Genomic DNA, 17,120 nt, shown 5'->3' with positions numbered 1-17,120 from the left:
CCACTCCAGTGCACAAATTTCGGCACCGGGCCTCTAGTAGTTAATAAATAATAGTACAAGGATAAACTGTGTTTTGCGTACTCAAAACTGTAAACCTACTTTTGCTCTACCCTGTATATAATTTTGCAGAATCCTATCTCCAGCATCACAGAATAGACTATAGAATGGTGAATTTGGAGTTAAGAAACAAGTCAATGACAGCCTTCTAACTTTAGCTGTTTTTTTTATTTCTGAGAAGTTGTGAAAAAGTTTAGAGTTGTGAAGTATCATCATTGCACAGATTTTAGTTATAGGTACTTAGGAGCTCATTTTGGATTCCAACAGTGACATTCTTTCTTGCTTTGGACATTTTCTCTGTTCCCATATCTTTCTTCCAAGGTTACTTTCCTTGAATCTAACCACTGGGAGAAGGGGTAGATTTTTGTCTGTGGATCAATGATTGCTATAGTATCTGAATCTGGTGAGATCTAAGCTAGTCACTTTCAGACTTTTTGGACTGTGACCTACAATGAGGAATACTTGGAATCTAAAATACACATGTGCAAATATGTACCAGAATAAAAAGTTTGATGAAACAATATTTGGTCCTAAGTATTAAGTGACACATCCTTATAATTTCTATTGTATTGTATTGTATTGTATTGTATTGTATTGTATTGTATTGTATTCTATTCTAAAGAGACATATCACCATTCACTATATCAGTTATATAATCTATAATTTGGTAAACACTGATTAAAGCAATATTGTGAAGTAAATGTAAATATTTTCTCCTGCTTAATTGTATGAACAGTGCTGAACTTGGCATGTTTTGGTCATTCTTTTTGTTGTTTCTATTCTGGCTTCCAGCTTATTGCTTTTCCTTAAATTCTGGGTGAGAAGAAAAATGTTTTAGACTGAGCTTGTAGTTCTGGTTGTGATAATGATGTTTCAATGGAAGCGATACGTATGTTCCCTTCATTTCTATTTTTCCCAGTGAGAACAAAAAAGTGACAGTATATGCTAAGTTAAGTCAGAGAAAAATCAAATTCTTTGATTGTTATTCCTCATTAGTTTGTCAAATATTTGAGTACCTTCTATATATAAAATCTTGAGCACAGGGCAAAGGATACAATACCAATGTCAGCTTCACCCTTGTGGAGCTTACATTCTAGTGGGGATTTAAATGTCAAATGATTAATTATTCAACTAAATACATAGTTATTGATAGCGGTGAGGAATTTGAACTAGCCTGAGCTAGTAAAATATGTTCCAAATTGATAAACATTCAATCTGAGATATGAAGGATAAATACAATTAGCTAGAAAAAACATGGAATTTGGGGATGGGATGGGATGGGATGGGACGGGATGGAAAGAATAGTCTGTATTTGCCAATGAAACACAATCAAGGTGAGACAGAAGAAATGAAAGGCTGTTGTAGCTAGTAGCGTAGAGAGATGGAGGTAATATAGCAGAAGATAAGACTGAGAAGGTAGATAGGTTTAGATCATACAGGACCTTGTATGCCACTTTAATTATTTAAGTGAAGTGCAGAGGGAGTATTGAAGAAAATGATATGAAGAGATTTCTGTCTTTAACTTCAGTCTAGTGATATGGAGTGACATGCAGGGGAGATTAGTTAGGACAGTTTTGCATTAGTCAATATAAAAAGTGATTGTGGCTTAGAAGAGGGTGGCAGCTTCAGAGGGGGAGGATGGATGACTTATCTAAAAGATATTTAAGAGGTAACATTGAAAGGACTAGTTAGATGTGGGAGTTGAGAGAGAAGAAAGGGTCAAAGTAATGTCAGAGGTTCCTGGCTTGGGAAGCTGATATGAGTAATATTGGAGAAGGATCATTAATGAGTTACAACTTTGGATAATACTGAGTTTGAGATCTTACTAGGTACCAGGCATTGTGCTAAGCTCTCATGCACATTATCTGATTTAATCCTTACAAATATAATACTTTTCTTAGAACCAGGATTTTATTTTTATTTTTTAAGAAGGGAAATATTGGAAAATATTTAAATGTTTTTGAGAAGAATCCAAGATAAGGAGATGTTGAAGATACTGCAAAGGAAGGGATAATAATCCATAATATTAAGCTAATGAGAAGATGGTTTCAGATTTTTCATAGATAGAACAATGTCTTCTCTGTTTTATAAGAAGAGAGAAAGAGTGTGCATATGTGGGTTAGTTATAGATTTGATTTTAAAAAGTTTAAGGGGCCCTAGCTGGCTTGGCTCAGTGGATAGAGCATCAGCCTGTGGACTGAAGGGTCCCAGGTTCGATTCTGGCCAAGGGCACATGCCTGGGTTGTGGGCTCGATCCCCAGTAGGGGGTGTGCAAGAGGCAGCCAATCAATGATTCTCTCTCATCATTGATGTTTCTATCTCTCGCTCCTTCTCCCTTCCTCTCTGAAATCAATAAAGAAATATATATAAAAAAATAAAAAGTTTAAGGGAATTTTCTCTTGATGGCATCTGTTTTCTCTGCAAAGTAGGAAAAAATATCTTTTATGACCAAGGAGTGAGATGGGGAGAATGGAGGGTTAAGGAAGGTGAAGTTTTGAAATAGTTTTTGTGAAAAGTAGAGTTAATCAAATAATGATTATTTGAGAGTGAGTAAAGATACTGTTCTTAATTCAGAGTTTAAAATAATGTTTTACCAACATCATAACAACATAAGGCAAAAATCTAATTGCAAATGCTATGTATGATACTGCTGATAGACAGAAAAATGAGGATGGGACAGAGAATAATGTAGTATTCAGTCATTTGGAAAGATTTTGTGGAGGAAGTAGAACTTAAGGTTAGGTGTGGATGTATAGGTAGGTAAATTTCATAGGAAGAACAGAAAACAAGTATGGAGCAGGTTCTTAGTGGTAATTTGTAATGATTTGGTTGATGATAATCCTTTTTTTAATGTTAATATTTCAGTGACTATGGAAGTGAAACTATATCAGGACCTGCATTTAACCCAGCAAGTCACCCAGCTCCAGCTCCTGCTCCCTCTTCCTCCTCGGCATTTCGACCTGTAATGCCATCTAGGCAAATTGTAGAAAGACAACCTCGGATGCTGGACTTCAGGGTTGAATACAGAGACAGAAATGTTGATGTGGTACTTGAAGACAGCTGTACTGTTGGTAAGGTTTTCCCTATCACAAAGCCTGCATAAATTAATAGTACAATAGGTAAACATTCAGTTTATATATTTTTTCTTTTGAGTTGACTGCCAACAAGGAGAACAAAAAGCGAATAGGATGGGATGGGAAGGGAAGAATAGTCTGTGTTTGCCAATGAAACGCAATCATTTTTCTCATACAAATTATTGTGCTCTGTTTTTAAATACTGTGTTGAGGTTGAGGTAAATTTGAGAATAATTTTTTTGTTCCACATATATGATGCTGTTTTAGCACAGGTGCAAATCAAACATCTAGGAGCTTAAGAAATGCCATAATTATTAGGTACATTGAATATAGGACTTTATAGCTGAAGTTCACTTACTTTTCATACTATGAGAGAAGAAATAAGACATATTTTTATCACTCCTCTCTGCCAGCTGGATAAATACTTCAGTACTATACTTTCAAAGGAAACTCAGAGTGTATGCCTGCCACCTGTAGAGAAGCTATGTTGAACTCATGTTTAGTTTAGATTATTTGAAACATATTCATTGTAGAACCAGGAGTTATATTAATTTCTATTTTAATATAGTTTTGCCTTAAATCTAAATACCAGATATTTCTGAAATTTTGTCTTTGTTCCTTTTTGAAGAGATTCTTTCTTAATTTTATTAATTTATTACAGAGAAAAGCAAGGCTGTTAAAAGTATGATCATCCCCAAACACGAATCAGTTTGTTATCCTTTACTTAAAGCCATTTAGAAACTTTCCATTGTTTTTAAAAATTCAAATCTTTTAACAGGGCTGTAAGTCCCTGCTACATTTCTAGTTTTCATCTGTTATCACTCTCTTTATAGCTCACTATGTCTAAGTTGTAATGGACTTACTCAGTTTTTTTAATAGGTTCAGGACCTATGTACTTGTTCCTTCTTCTGCCTAGATTCCTCTCCTAGTCCAGCCATTTCTCCCCATGCCCATGCCTGTGCCCTCAATTATTCTTTTATACATTCCATTAAAAAATTGTGGTTAAAGCCCTAACCGGTTTGGCTCAGTGGATACGTCGGCCTGCGGACTCAAGGGTCCCAGGTTCGATTCCGGTCAAAGGCATGTACCTTGGTTGCAGGCCCATCCCTAGTGGGGAGTGTGCAGGAGGGAGCTGATCGCTGTTTCTCTCTCATTGATGTTTCTAACTCTCTATCCCTCTCCCTTCCTCTCTGTAAAAAATCAATAAAATATATTTTTAAAAAATTGTGGTTAAAAAACCCCCACATAACATGAGATTTAAGTTCTTAACAAAATTTTAAGTGTGCAGGATAGTTTTGTGAACTATATACACATTGTTGTACAGCAGATCTGTAGAACTTTGTATAACTGAAACATTGTATACACTGAACAACAACTTTCCATTTTCCTCTTTGGCCAGCCTTTGGCAATGATCTTTCTACATTCTGTTTCTGTAAGTTTGATCACTTTAACTACCTCATATAAATGAAATCATACAGTATTTGTTCTTCTATGTCTGGCTTATTTCACTTAGTATGATATCCTCAAGGTTTATTTGTATTGTAGTATATTATGGGATTTCCTCCTTTTTTAAAGGCTGAATGATAGTTCATTGTATGTATATGTCACATTTTCTTCATTCATTCATCTGTTGATGGACAGGTTGTTTCCACCTCTTGGCTATTGTGAATAATTCTGTAGTGAACATGTAATTGCATATCTCTTTTAAGTCCCCTCTTTCCATTATTTTGGATAAATTCCCAGAATTGGAATTGCTGGATCTGTTAGTTCTATTTTTAATTTTTTAAAGAACTTTTGTACTCTTTTTCCATAGTAGCTGCTTCATTTTGCATTCCCACCAATAGTGCCCAGGGGTTCCAACTTTTCATCCTTGCAAACACTGATGTTTTTCGGTTTTTAGTTTTTAATTGTTGTTGTTTTTAAATAAAATGGCCATCTTATGAAGTAGAAGATGGTATCTCATTTTGGTTTTGGTTTGGATTTTCATGATAATTGGTAATGTTGAGCATTTTTTCACATACCTGTTGGTCATTTGTGTGTCTTTTTTGGAGAAATGTCTGTTCAGGTCCCTTGCCCATTTTTAAATTGGGCTGTTTACTTTTTTGCTATTGAACTGTAGGACTTCTTTATGTATTTTGGATCTTAACTTCTGTCACATATATGGTTTGCAAATTTTTTCTCCTGTTCTGAATGTTGCCTTTTCACTCTGTTGATTGTTTCCTTTGCTTTAGAGAAGATTTTTGGTAATCTCACGTAGTATGATACCTTTGTTGCCTGTGCTTCTGATGTCATATCCAATAAATCATTCCCAAGACCAGTGCTGTGGAGTTTTTTTTCTAGGAATTGTACAGTTTCAGAGCATACATTTAAGTATTTAATTTGAGTTAATTTTTGTGTATAGTATAAGGTAAAGGTCCAACCTTATTCTTTTGTGTATAGATACCCAGTTTTCCCTCCATGATTTATTAAAAGAGACTATCTTTTCCCCATTGTGTAGACTTGTCTGTATTTTACATAATTTCCCTATAATGATCTTTCTAGAGTATAAATCTTCCTATATATCTTTCCGTGATTTCCCTGTTTCCTATATTCTATTTCATTTGTCCTTTCCTGTTTTAGTTTTTTTAGAAAACTAATAGTCATCTTTGATTATCTCATGTAAATTTTTCCCCTTATGGAGCCTTTCTTGACTTCCATGGACATAGTTTAGTTGGTTTGTCTCCAATGATTCCATAAAAAGTAATAGAGACTTTTAAAATGGATTTTAAAATATCTTACCCTTTCTTTATGTTTCAGGTTTCTCTTTTTAAAGACCAGGTCTTACTCTTCTACAAATTCTCTCTCTAAGCACAGTGTTTGGCACCAAGCAGTACCTGTTGAGAAATTAAATGGCTCAATAAATGGGTATATGTATATATTTATATGTACATTAATTCATCTGCCATAGGAAATTTAAAAAATATTATAGTTTTTGTGACCTGTAATATAATTGTTAGTTTTTAGATATAGTTCATCTTACTGTTATTTAAAGAACTGGATAAATACTAATTTTTCTGTATATGTGTCAATGTAAAAATACAGAAAGATGCTATAAAGAAAATGCAGTTTTCTATGTTATTGGAAAGACTAGGAAAAGACCAAGTATAAAAGCAAGCCCAAAGACAGCCAAGAACTTTATATCAGAGTGACACCTAGTGGCAATTGTATTGGTCTGTTAATGTTTTTAGTGTTCTGTTGCTGCAGTTTCATTTTATTATAATATCCTTCTATTTAAAAAAAAATCTTGAATAAATTAAAAACATTTTTTTACATTATTGGTTTTTCTATGAAATTACTATCTTGTGTGAAGTAGTGTGCTATTGAGGGTAGGAATTATTGTGTATTATAACTATAAGATCTAGCAGTGAATTGGATTTAACCTAACCAACAAGTATTTGTCCAATAAAGTTAGTTGAATCAGTGCTGTCAGAAAAACATCGATCAGCTGCCTCCTGCACACTCCCTACTGGGAATGTGCCTGCAACCAAGGTACATGCCCTTGACCGGAATTGAACCTGGGACCCTTGAGTCCACAGGCTGACGCTCTGTCCACTGTGCCAAACCGGTTAGGGCTAGACTCTGTAACTTAGATTAACTGTAATTTTTAGCACATGCTTTAAACCTTCTGTGCCTTAGCAACTCTTTATGAGTCATAAGCAAAATATAAGAGGTTGGTTTTTGCTATCAGTACATGTGAAAAGAAGGAAAGAGCAAGAATCTTATTCTGCCTTGTACAGCTGTTGGGAGTATGAAAAGACAATCATAGCTTGTATTTTTGGGGAGGAAAGACAGCAAATGTGCATTCGTAACATTGTTCTTTGGTTCATTTATAAGTGTCAATTGACTCTATGCCAACAATTATGTACTCCCCAGATTATACTTAAAATCATTAAAAAATCTAAATAAGCATAATCTCAAACTGTGGTCTTAATGGGTATAGTTTATTTTTATTTATATATTAGAAATGTTTCTTTAGCTTTACATTTTAAAATATGTACTTTGAGTAAAACTTTTTTAAAATAGAGAAGTATAGAAAGAGCAATGAGTATTTTGCCCTTTTCTCATTCTTAATTCCCTATTATCAGTTTTATTTATAGTTTAATATTGCTGTTTTATAGAAGGCCTTTAAAGTTAATGTTCTTTCAACTACTTTTATCCCTCATGTCACCTTTGTTGTCTTTCTTTTTTTTTAATATATTTTATTGATTTTTTACAGAGAGGAAGGAAGAGGGATAGAGAGCCAGAAACATCAATGAGAGAGAAACATTGATCAGCTGCCTCTTGCACACCTCCTACTGGGGATGTGCCCGCAACCAAGGTACATGCCCTGAGCCGGAATCGAACCTGGGACCCTTGAGTCTGCAGGCTGATGCTCTATTCACTGAGCCAAAGTGGTTAGGGCGCCTTTGTTGTCTTATATTTAAAGCAAGGCAGTGGAGATCAGAACCTTGATTTATGTTTTTTGACATCTATACTTCCTGCCATTCATCTTTAGACTCTTCTTTCTTTGATACTTCCCTATAATTGATTCTTTCTTTGAAATGTTCTAAACTAGTTTTTTTTAAAAGAACATATATAGTAATGGCTATAATAGTAAATAACACAAGATCTCATATTTAGCAGCACTGCTGAAAATCAGTAAATTCCAAAGACTTTTGAAAAAATCAGATAGGTCATTTTATTATAAATATTTGTTTATTACTTTGGCGTTAAAATTATGCTAAGTTCTTGGAGTATACGTAAATAAGATAGTCCTTATCTCAGAGGAATCCATGGTCTATATTTGGATAGGAGGTGGGAAGAATACATGGAAGTAAAGGGCATTTATCTGTTCATTCACTCATTCATTCACACATACATACTCATATTACCCCTATACAGCAATCACTATGCTCACTGTTCCTATACAGCTCTCAGTTTCTATACATTGCATACAACAACTGTGAGACAGACATTATTATCCCTGTTTCAAAGATGAATAAACAGAATTTCTGAACCACAAATTCAGCCTTAAACTGAGTCTAGAACTCATAATCTTTCCAATGAAACAATTTCTATTATGGAAGTACACACAAGGTGCTATGAGGATATTGAAAAAGAAGTAATTCAATTTTAGCTGGTGTTTTGAGGGTATGGGAAGGGAATAATTAGAGTTGTGGGGGTGCTCTGGAAAAATTTCAGAAAAGGACTAAGCTATGAAAGAAATATTAGTTAAAATATGTCATGCGGACAAAGTGAGGGGAAGTTTATTCTAGGCAAGGAAAAGCACAGAAAGGAATGATAATGGTGTGTCTGGAGGATTGATGGGGAATATGCAGCATTGAGCATATATTTGGGGTTATACTTTTTATTTAGTTCAAAGTTAACTTAAATAGAATCTCTCCTTTTTTGCTAGAGACAGATTCATGCCTCCTTTCCCTCCTCTTACTCTGCCTCAGTCTCTGCCTCTGCCCTTTTATACTCATTGACATACTTATTTTCACATTGCCTTGAGATAGCCAGAACCTTTATCCCCATTTTCTAGATGTGAAAACTGACACAAAAGAATCAATGACTTCTTGGTTCATGGAGATTAATGGGTTTGGAGGGATTTGTAAAACCTACTAGTCTAGGAGGAGGGTCAAGATGGCAATATAGGTAAATGTGACACTTGCTTCCTTCCACAACCACATCACAATTACAATGAAAATACAGAGCAACCATCATCAGAACCTCCTGAAATCTATCTGAATGGAAGCCCTACAACTAGTGAATTAAGGAAGAAGCCACATTGAGACTGTAGGAGGGACGAAGCCATGGAATGGGTTAGTCTGAAATCTCTGGCGTGTTTTTCATCAAGAGGGATAGCTTGGTAGTCCCTTGCCCTGGTGACTTCCTGAAACCCTGTCTGACCCATTTGCAGTCCTAACCAAGCTGTTTGCTGTGGCTTTTCCATGTGAATGCCCTGTCCTGGCTCAGGCTTCAGACTTTCCTAAAATCTCCCAAACAAGCAGCAACTGGCTCCATACCTCTCCATAAGTGGCCCCAGGCCTGGCACTAGTAGCAGCTTCACAAGATTCACAGCTTGGCTTCTCCTAGGCACCTCCAAGCCCATCACAAGTAGGAGCCATCTGCAAATTGGTCTGTAGCTCATGCCTGATGGCCCCAGGCAGGGCACAGGCAGTAGCTAACTTTTCACCTCCCAGAAGGCTCCAGAGCCAGTGCACCCGGAGGTCAGCTTCAGACCATGTCAATTTACAACCCTAGCACATCCATGAGTAACACACTCAAGGGGCAAACCCAGTGAGCACCAAAGCCCCATTGAAGCGAGTCCTACTCCATAGGGATATCTCCTGCACAACAGCTCTTCTGTTGTAGTTGCAGCTGGTACACACAGCCAATAGGCCTGGTGGTCAATCCCTCCGAGTAACACCAACAGCAATCAAGGCTCAACTACAACAGGACAGTGCATACAGCTCACAAAGGGGTGCACCTATAGTGCTCAGCTCAGGTGACTGGGGAAGCTGAGCCACTGGGCCCTACTGGATACCTACTACACAAAGCCACTCTACCAATTCCAGGAGACATAGCAGCTCTACCTAATACATAGAACCAAACACAGAGAAACAACCACAATGTGAGACAAAGAAACATGTCACAAATGAAAGAACAAGTAAGGGGGAGAGATCAACCAAAGGACTTATATGCAAGCATATAAGCCTAACCAATGGACACGGACAACAGGGGGGTGAGGGCATGAGTGGGGGGGTAGGGGGTAACGTGGGGATAAGGACACATATGTAATAACTTAATAAAAAAATAGAAATCTCTAGAAAAAGAACTAAATGAATGGGAGCAAGCAACATACCAGATAAAGAGTATAAGAATACTCAAGGAACTTTGTGAGAACTTCAAGGAACTTTGCTCATCAATGACATAAAAAGTGACTAGTCATAAATGAAGGATAATTTACAGGGAATCAAGAGTAGTGCAGAGGATGCTGAAAATCAAATTAGTGTTGTGGAATCAAAAAACACCCAATCAGCACAGGAAAAACAAAAATGAAACCAAAAATATGAAGATAGTGTAAGGAGCCTCTGGGACAGCTTCAAGAGTATCAACGTTCACATTATGGGGTTCCCGAAGGAGAAGAAACTGAGAACATATGTGAAAAAATAATGATAGAAAACTTCCCCTACCTGGTGAAAGAGATACACTAACAAATCCAGGAAGCACAAAGAATCCCAAACAGCATGAACCTAATGAGGCACACACCAAGTTACATCATAATTAAAATGCCAAAGATTAAAGACAAAGAGAGAATCTTAAAAGCAGCAAGAGAAAAACAGTTACCTACAAGGGAGTGTCCATAAGACTGTCAGATGATTTCTCAACAGAAACTTCGCAGGCCAGAGGGAGTGGCAAGAAATATTCAAAGTGATGAAAAGCAAGGACCTACAACCAAGATTACCCAGCAAAGCTATCATTTAGAATTGAAGGTCTGATAAAGAGTTTCACAGATAAGAAAAAGCTAATGGAGTTCATCACCACCAAACCAGTACTACGTGAAATGTTGAAGGGTCTTTTTTAAGAAGAAGAAGAAAAATGAAACAGATCAAACATATGAACAATAAAATGGCAATACATATATATGTCAACAATTGAAACTAAAAAGCAAAATAAATAAAGAATCTAATGAACATAATTACTGATGAATAAAATAGAATCAGAGACTTGGAAACATGGAACAGACTGACGAATCTCAGAGGGAAGGAGGAGGGAGGGCAGGAAGAGATTAACCAAAGAACTTATATGCATACTAGAGGCCCAGTGCATGAAATTTGTGCATGGAGAGGGTCCCTAGGCCTGGCCGGCAATCAGGGCCAATCAGGTTCCCCGCCTCCTCCTTCCCTTGCCGCCCGCACACTGTCACTGCATGGTTCTCCCTACCTCTCCGCCTCCTCCTCTCCTTTAGCACCCCGCTGCGCCGCTAGTTGCCCACCATGTCACCACCTCCCTGCCTCCTTCCTTTGCTGCCTGCTCACCACCACTGCCTGCTCACCACCACTGCGTGTACCCCCCGTCTCCCTACCTTCCTGCCTCCTCCTTCCCTTGCTCCCTCAGCATCCTGTTGCTGCTGCTGGTCCCCCACCATGTTCTGCGCTGCCCCATGGTCAGCGCATGCCATAGTGAGTGATCGAACTCTGGTCTCCTGGTCGAACTCCTGAGGGGACATGTTGCATATTAACCTTTTATATATATAGATGTGCATTACCCATGGACACAGACAATTAGGGTGGTGAGGGCTGGGGTGGATGGGAGCCAGGTGGAGGGTGCAATTGGGGCATATAAAGAGGGACATCTGTAATTTGCTCAACAATAAAGATAAAAAAACACCTATCTAGTTTAACTCGGCAAGAATTAAGCAGTCTTTTCCATATTTTTGTCTTAAGGTCACTTAGTGGGTGCTTAAATACTTTTAGCAATGGTATGCTTATTAATTTAAGGCAGTGATTTTATTTATCAACTCTGACTATAATTTTTTTTTTTGACAAGGACAATGGTGGCATTTATTGGGTAACTGTTATATCCAAGGAATTATGCTGATTACATACATGATCCGATTTAACTTAATTTTGAATATGAAGATACTGAGGTTCAGAAAGCTTAAGTAACTTCCATAGTTGCATATTCAATAATTGGTAGAGCTGGAATTCAAACCCAGAGCCTGTGTTTTAGTCAGTTTTTTTTTTAAATTAAATTTATTGGGGTGACATTGGTTAATAAGATTATAGAGGTTTTAAGTGTACATTTCGATGATACATGATCTGTATATTGCATTGTGTGCCCACTACCCAAAATCAAATCATCTTCCATCACCATATATTTGGCCCCCTTTACCTTTTACTGTCCCCACCTCCCTTCTTTCTGGTAATCACCATACTATTGTCTGTGTCTATGAATTGCAGTTTTACATCCCACATATGAGTAAAATCTTACGGTTCTTAGCTTTTCCTGACCGACTTATTTCACTTAGCATAATATTCTCAAAGTATATCCATGTTGCTGCAAATGGCAATATTTCATTTTTTTATGGCTGAATAGTATTTCATAGTGTATATGTACCATATCTTCTTTGTCCTTGATCTTTATAATCTATCAAAGGACACTTTGATTATCTCCATGTCTTGGACACCATGAATAGTGCTGCAGTGAACATAAGGGTGCATATATCTTTGTGAATAAATGTTTTCAAGGTAGATACCCAGAATAGAGATTGCTGGGTCATATGGTAATTCTTTTCTTAATTTTTAAAAGAATTCTCTGTTGTTTAAATATTACATAGTATTACATTTGTCTCCTTTTTTCCTCATTGACTTCTCCCCGGGCACTCCTACCCCCCAGCATATGCCTTCACCCCCCTAATGTCTGTATCCATTGGTTATGCTTACATGGATGCATACAAGTCCTTTGGTTGATCTCTTACCCCCTTCCCGCCACCCTTTCCTGCCTTTCCTCTGAAGTTCAGCCGTCTGGTCGCTGCTCCTATGTCTTTGGCTCTATTTTTGTTCATCAATTTATGTTGTTCATTAAATTCCACAAATGAGTGAGATCATGTGATATTTATCTTTCTCCGACTGGCTTGTTTCACTTAGCATAATGCTCTCCATGTCTATCCATGCTGTTGGGAATGGTAAGAGTTCTTTCTCTTTTACAGCATCTCTTAGATGATAAGTGACTTTGAGCATGTTTTCATGTCTCATGGCCTTCTGTATGTCCACCTTCGAAAAGTGTCTATATAAGTTCATTGCCATTTTTGATTGGATTGTTTATCTTCCTTTTGTTAAGATGTATGAGTTCCCTATAAATTTTGGAGATTAGGCCCTTATCAGATATAACTTGGCAAATATGTTCTCCCATCCAGTGGCCTTTCTTGTTTTGTTGATGGTTTCTTTTGCTGTGCAGAAGCTTTTTATTTTGATGTAGTCCCATTTGTTTTTTTTCTTATTTTCCATTGCCCTAGGAGCTGTGTTGGTAAAGATATTGCTATAACACATGTCTGATATTTTGCTGCCTATGGAGTCTTCTAAGATTTTTATGGTTTCCTGTCTTAAATTTAAGTCCTTTAACCATTTTGAGTTTATTTTTGTGTATGGTGTAAGTTGGTGAACTAGTTTCATTTTTTTTGCATCTATTTGCCCAATTTTCCCAACACCGTTTATTGAAGAGTCTGTCTTGAGAAATCTACGGCTTTTTTATACACCAATAATGAACTCACAGAAAGAGAAGCAACAAAAATAATCCCATTTACCATTGCACCAAAAAAATTGAGATACTTGGGAATAAATTTAACTAAGGAGGTAAAAGAGCTCTACTTGGAAAACTACAGGACATTGAAACAAGAGATAAAGGAAGACAAAAACAAATGGAAGAGTATATACCGTGTTCATGGATTGGTAGAATCAACATCATTAAAATGTCCATACTACCCAAAGTAATCTACAGATTCAATGCAATCCCCATTAAAATACCAACTCATATTTCACAGACCTAGAAAAATTTATATGGAATAAAAAAACAACAACTCGAATAGTCACAGCAATCTTGAGAAAGAAGAACAACGGATGGATCACAATACCAGTCATCAAGCTATATTACAAAGCCACGGTTCTCAAAACTACCTGGTCCTGGCACAAGAACAGACATATAGACTAATGGAACAGAACAGAGAACCCAGAAATTGACCCAAGCCATTATGCTCAATTAATATTTGACAAAGGAGGCAAGAGCATACAATGGAGCCAAAACTTTGACTATCATCCATCTATCTATCTATCTATCTGTCTATCTCTCTCTCTCTCTCTCTCTCTAATTTGCAAAGTGTCCCCTCAGGAGTTCCACCAGGAGACCGGGAGATTGATCGCTCATTATGTCACGTGATGACCACAGGCGGGGCGGAACGAAGGAAGGTCCCGGCTGGTCGCCAGAAGCCGGGGAAGGGAGCCAGAAGGCCCCGATTGGCCCTGATCGCCAGCCAGGCCTAGGGAGCCTATCCATGCATGAGTTTCATGCACTGGGCCTCTTGTAATTTTATAGATAGATACATTTTATACACCAACCACATGCAAAAAAAATTGTATAATTGCATGTGTTAGTTTTTTCTTATTTTGTGTTGCCATTGTAAGCTCCATTTTTCTTTTTACCTCACTCTGTTTTTAGAGACAGACTACACAAGGTAACTATATTTTCCTTTTGACAATTCTTCGAATATTATTTCCCATTTCTCCAGGGTAAATGTCTTTAGTAGTTCATTTAACTATTTCACAGTTATGTTGAAATTAAAATGCATACTGTATGGGGATATACTCTATAGCAGTGATGGCGAACCTTTTGATCTCGGAGTGTCAGCATTTTGAAAAACCCTAACTTAACTCTGGTGCCATGTCACATATAGAAATTTTTGATATTAGCAACCATAGTAAAACAAAGACTTATATTTTTGATATTTATTTTATATATTTAAATGCCATTTAACAAAGAAAAATCAACCAAAAAAATGAGTTTGCGTGTCACCTCTGATACGCGTGTCATAGGTTCGCCATCACTGTCATGGTGACTGTAGTTTTCAACAGTGTATGGTACATTTGGAATTTGCTAAAAGAGTAGATCTCATCACAAGAAAAAATTATAACTGTGAGGTGATTAATGATAACTAAACTTATGGTAATTATTTCACAGAATATACATATATCAAATCATTATGCTGTACTAATACAATATTATACAGGATGGGGCAAAAGTAGATTTACAGATGTGAGTACATGAAACAGAGTTTATGCTTGTTGTTATTAGTTAATCATATTATTTACTAGAGGCCGGTGCACAAAATTCTTGTGTGGGTACAGTCCCTAGGCCTGCCCTGTGATCAGGGCCATCTTCCCCAGCTGCCCTAGCTGGCCCCGCCCACCACCGCCACCCACCCCCGGTTCCCCATTTGCCATTGGGTGATCGGAGCATGATGGCCGGGGGAAGGGACTGAGAGGTTGGCCATTCCCACCCACTCGCCAACCCTGCCCCACTGTGGGTTGCCCTCTGTGTGTGTGGCGACCAGCGGGGCGGGGGCCTGGCCTGGTGCCGCCTGCGTCCCCTGTCACCCACCCCCGGTTCCCCGTTTGCCATTGGGCGATTGGAGCCTAATGGGCGGGGGAAGGGACCGAGAGGTCTGTTGTTCCTGCTCACTCACTGATTCTTCTCCCTCTGCGGGTTGCCCTCTGTGTGTGGGGTGACTGGCGGGGCAGGTGCCTTGGCTTTGCACCACCTGCGTCCCCCACCACCCACTCCTCATTCTCCATTTGCCATTGGGCATCGGAGCCTGCTGGCTGGGGAAAGGGACCAAGAGGTGGTCAGTGCGCCTCATAGGACTGGTCGAGCAGTCGTTCTGGTTATTCCTCCATTAGGGTCAATTTGCATATTATCCTTTTATTATATAGGATAGGGGCCTGGTGCATGGGTGGGGGCTGGCCGGTCTGCCCTGATGGGGGCCCTGGATTGGGGTGGGACTGGCTGGGGTGAAGGGCTATGGACGGTTTGCAGGCCGGCCACACCCCCGATTGGTGTGGGGGTCCCTGCTGGGAGTGGGCTGGCCGGGGCGAGGGGCTGCAGGGGTTTCCAAGCCAGCCACACCCCAGATCAGGGTGGGGGTCCCCTCTGAGGGTGGGCTGACTGGGGTGAGGGACCATGGGGGTTTGCAGGCCAGACACACCCCGATCCTGGTGGAGGGGGGGGTCCCTGCTGGGGGGCGGGGCCAGCTGGGGCAAGGGGCCACAGTCATTATGGTCTCTTGTCATTCTGCTTGTCCTGCCGTTTTAGTCACTGGGCTTTTATTACACAGGTAGTCCTCGGGTTACGTCGGACTCGACGAACGTCATTTTGTGGTTATGTCACCATCTCCCATTTATTTATTTAAAAAAAAAAATCTGTCATTTCGACGTATGTACATATGTGCTTTATGTTTTTTATTATTTATTTACCACAAATAAAGGTCAGGAATTACTGTTTCACTTCATTATTGCCGTGTATTTGCTCTGTGTGAGTGATGTTGGTGCTTATGTTGGTAGGTTCTGACTTACAGCGAAAATCGCATTACATCACGTTATAGGAACGGATCTCAGACGCAACCTGAGGACCTACTGTATAGGATTTGTATTACAACTGTAAACCTACTTTTGCTCACCCTGTATACCAATTACATTTTAATAAAACTGGCAAAAAATGCATACTGTAGATGCTAGTTGTTGATACACTTATTTTTTTTCTGAGCATCACTTTTAGCTACTTTTTCATGTTAGAACCATGATTCATTTTAGGATGCTGGAGCTGCATATATTAGTACAGTGTGACACATTAGTGCCCATCATGGGTTGAGAGAACACAGTTGGTCTAGCCTTTTGGTTTTCTATTAGTGTAACCTAAATTAGTTTTTGAAACTACTTTTTCATGTTTCTGAGTCTCATAGTGAGATGGTGATTGGAGTTACTTCTTGCCCTATGCTATCTTTCTATACTTTATATATCTTTGTGTAGCAGTAGTTTCATGGTTTCTTAACAAGTCTGTCTTTTTCTGAGACTGTAATTTCCTTAAAGATGGACATCATTTCTTCTTATCTTTATGTTGTGCTTGTTGCTTGGCAGTAGTAGATATTAATTAAATATTTGATGAATACACTTATTGAATAATGAGATGAGCACTGGTCTAATACTAAAATCTTTGGAGCAGTGGTTACCAACTGGTGGTCTGTGAGGTCCGAAAGGTTGGCAACTGCTGGTTTAAGGAAACATTTGGAGCAGCAGTCGCCAACCGGTAGTCCGTGGACCACTGGTGGTCCATGAGGTGTGAAAGGTTGGCAACCACTGTTTTAGAGTTAAAATGTATGTTCTCCCTTTCCTCTCTTTTAGTTTGCAGTGTTTTCTT

General features: G+C 38.5%; 1 protein-coding gene across 1 annotated transcript in view; it reads left to right on the top strand.

Annotated features, from left to right (window-relative positions):
• FAF1 (Fas associated factor 1) overlaps positions 1–17,120 on the top strand; it is a 354,485-nt gene that overhangs the window by 74,730 nt on the left and 262,635 nt on the right. Inside the window, exon 4 of the mRNA XM_070405091.1 lies at positions 2,923–3,128. Coding sequence (XP_070261192.1) covers positions 2,923–3,128 — 206 coding nt within the window. The remainder of the gene's footprint in view (positions 1–2,922; positions 3,129–17,120) is intronic.

Source organism: Myotis yumanensis, unplaced genomic scaffold (genome assembly GCF_028538775.1).
Source record: "Myotis yumanensis isolate MYYU_CA2020_CCGP unplaced genomic scaffold, mMyoYum1.0.hap1 SCAF_2, whole genome shotgun sequence".
NCBI classification, from domain to species: Eukaryota; Metazoa; Chordata; class Mammalia; order Chiroptera; family Vespertilionidae; genus Myotis; species Myotis yumanensis.
The sequence above is the reverse complement of the archived record's forward strand: the minus strand, read 5'-3'. Positions and strand labels throughout refer to the sequence as shown.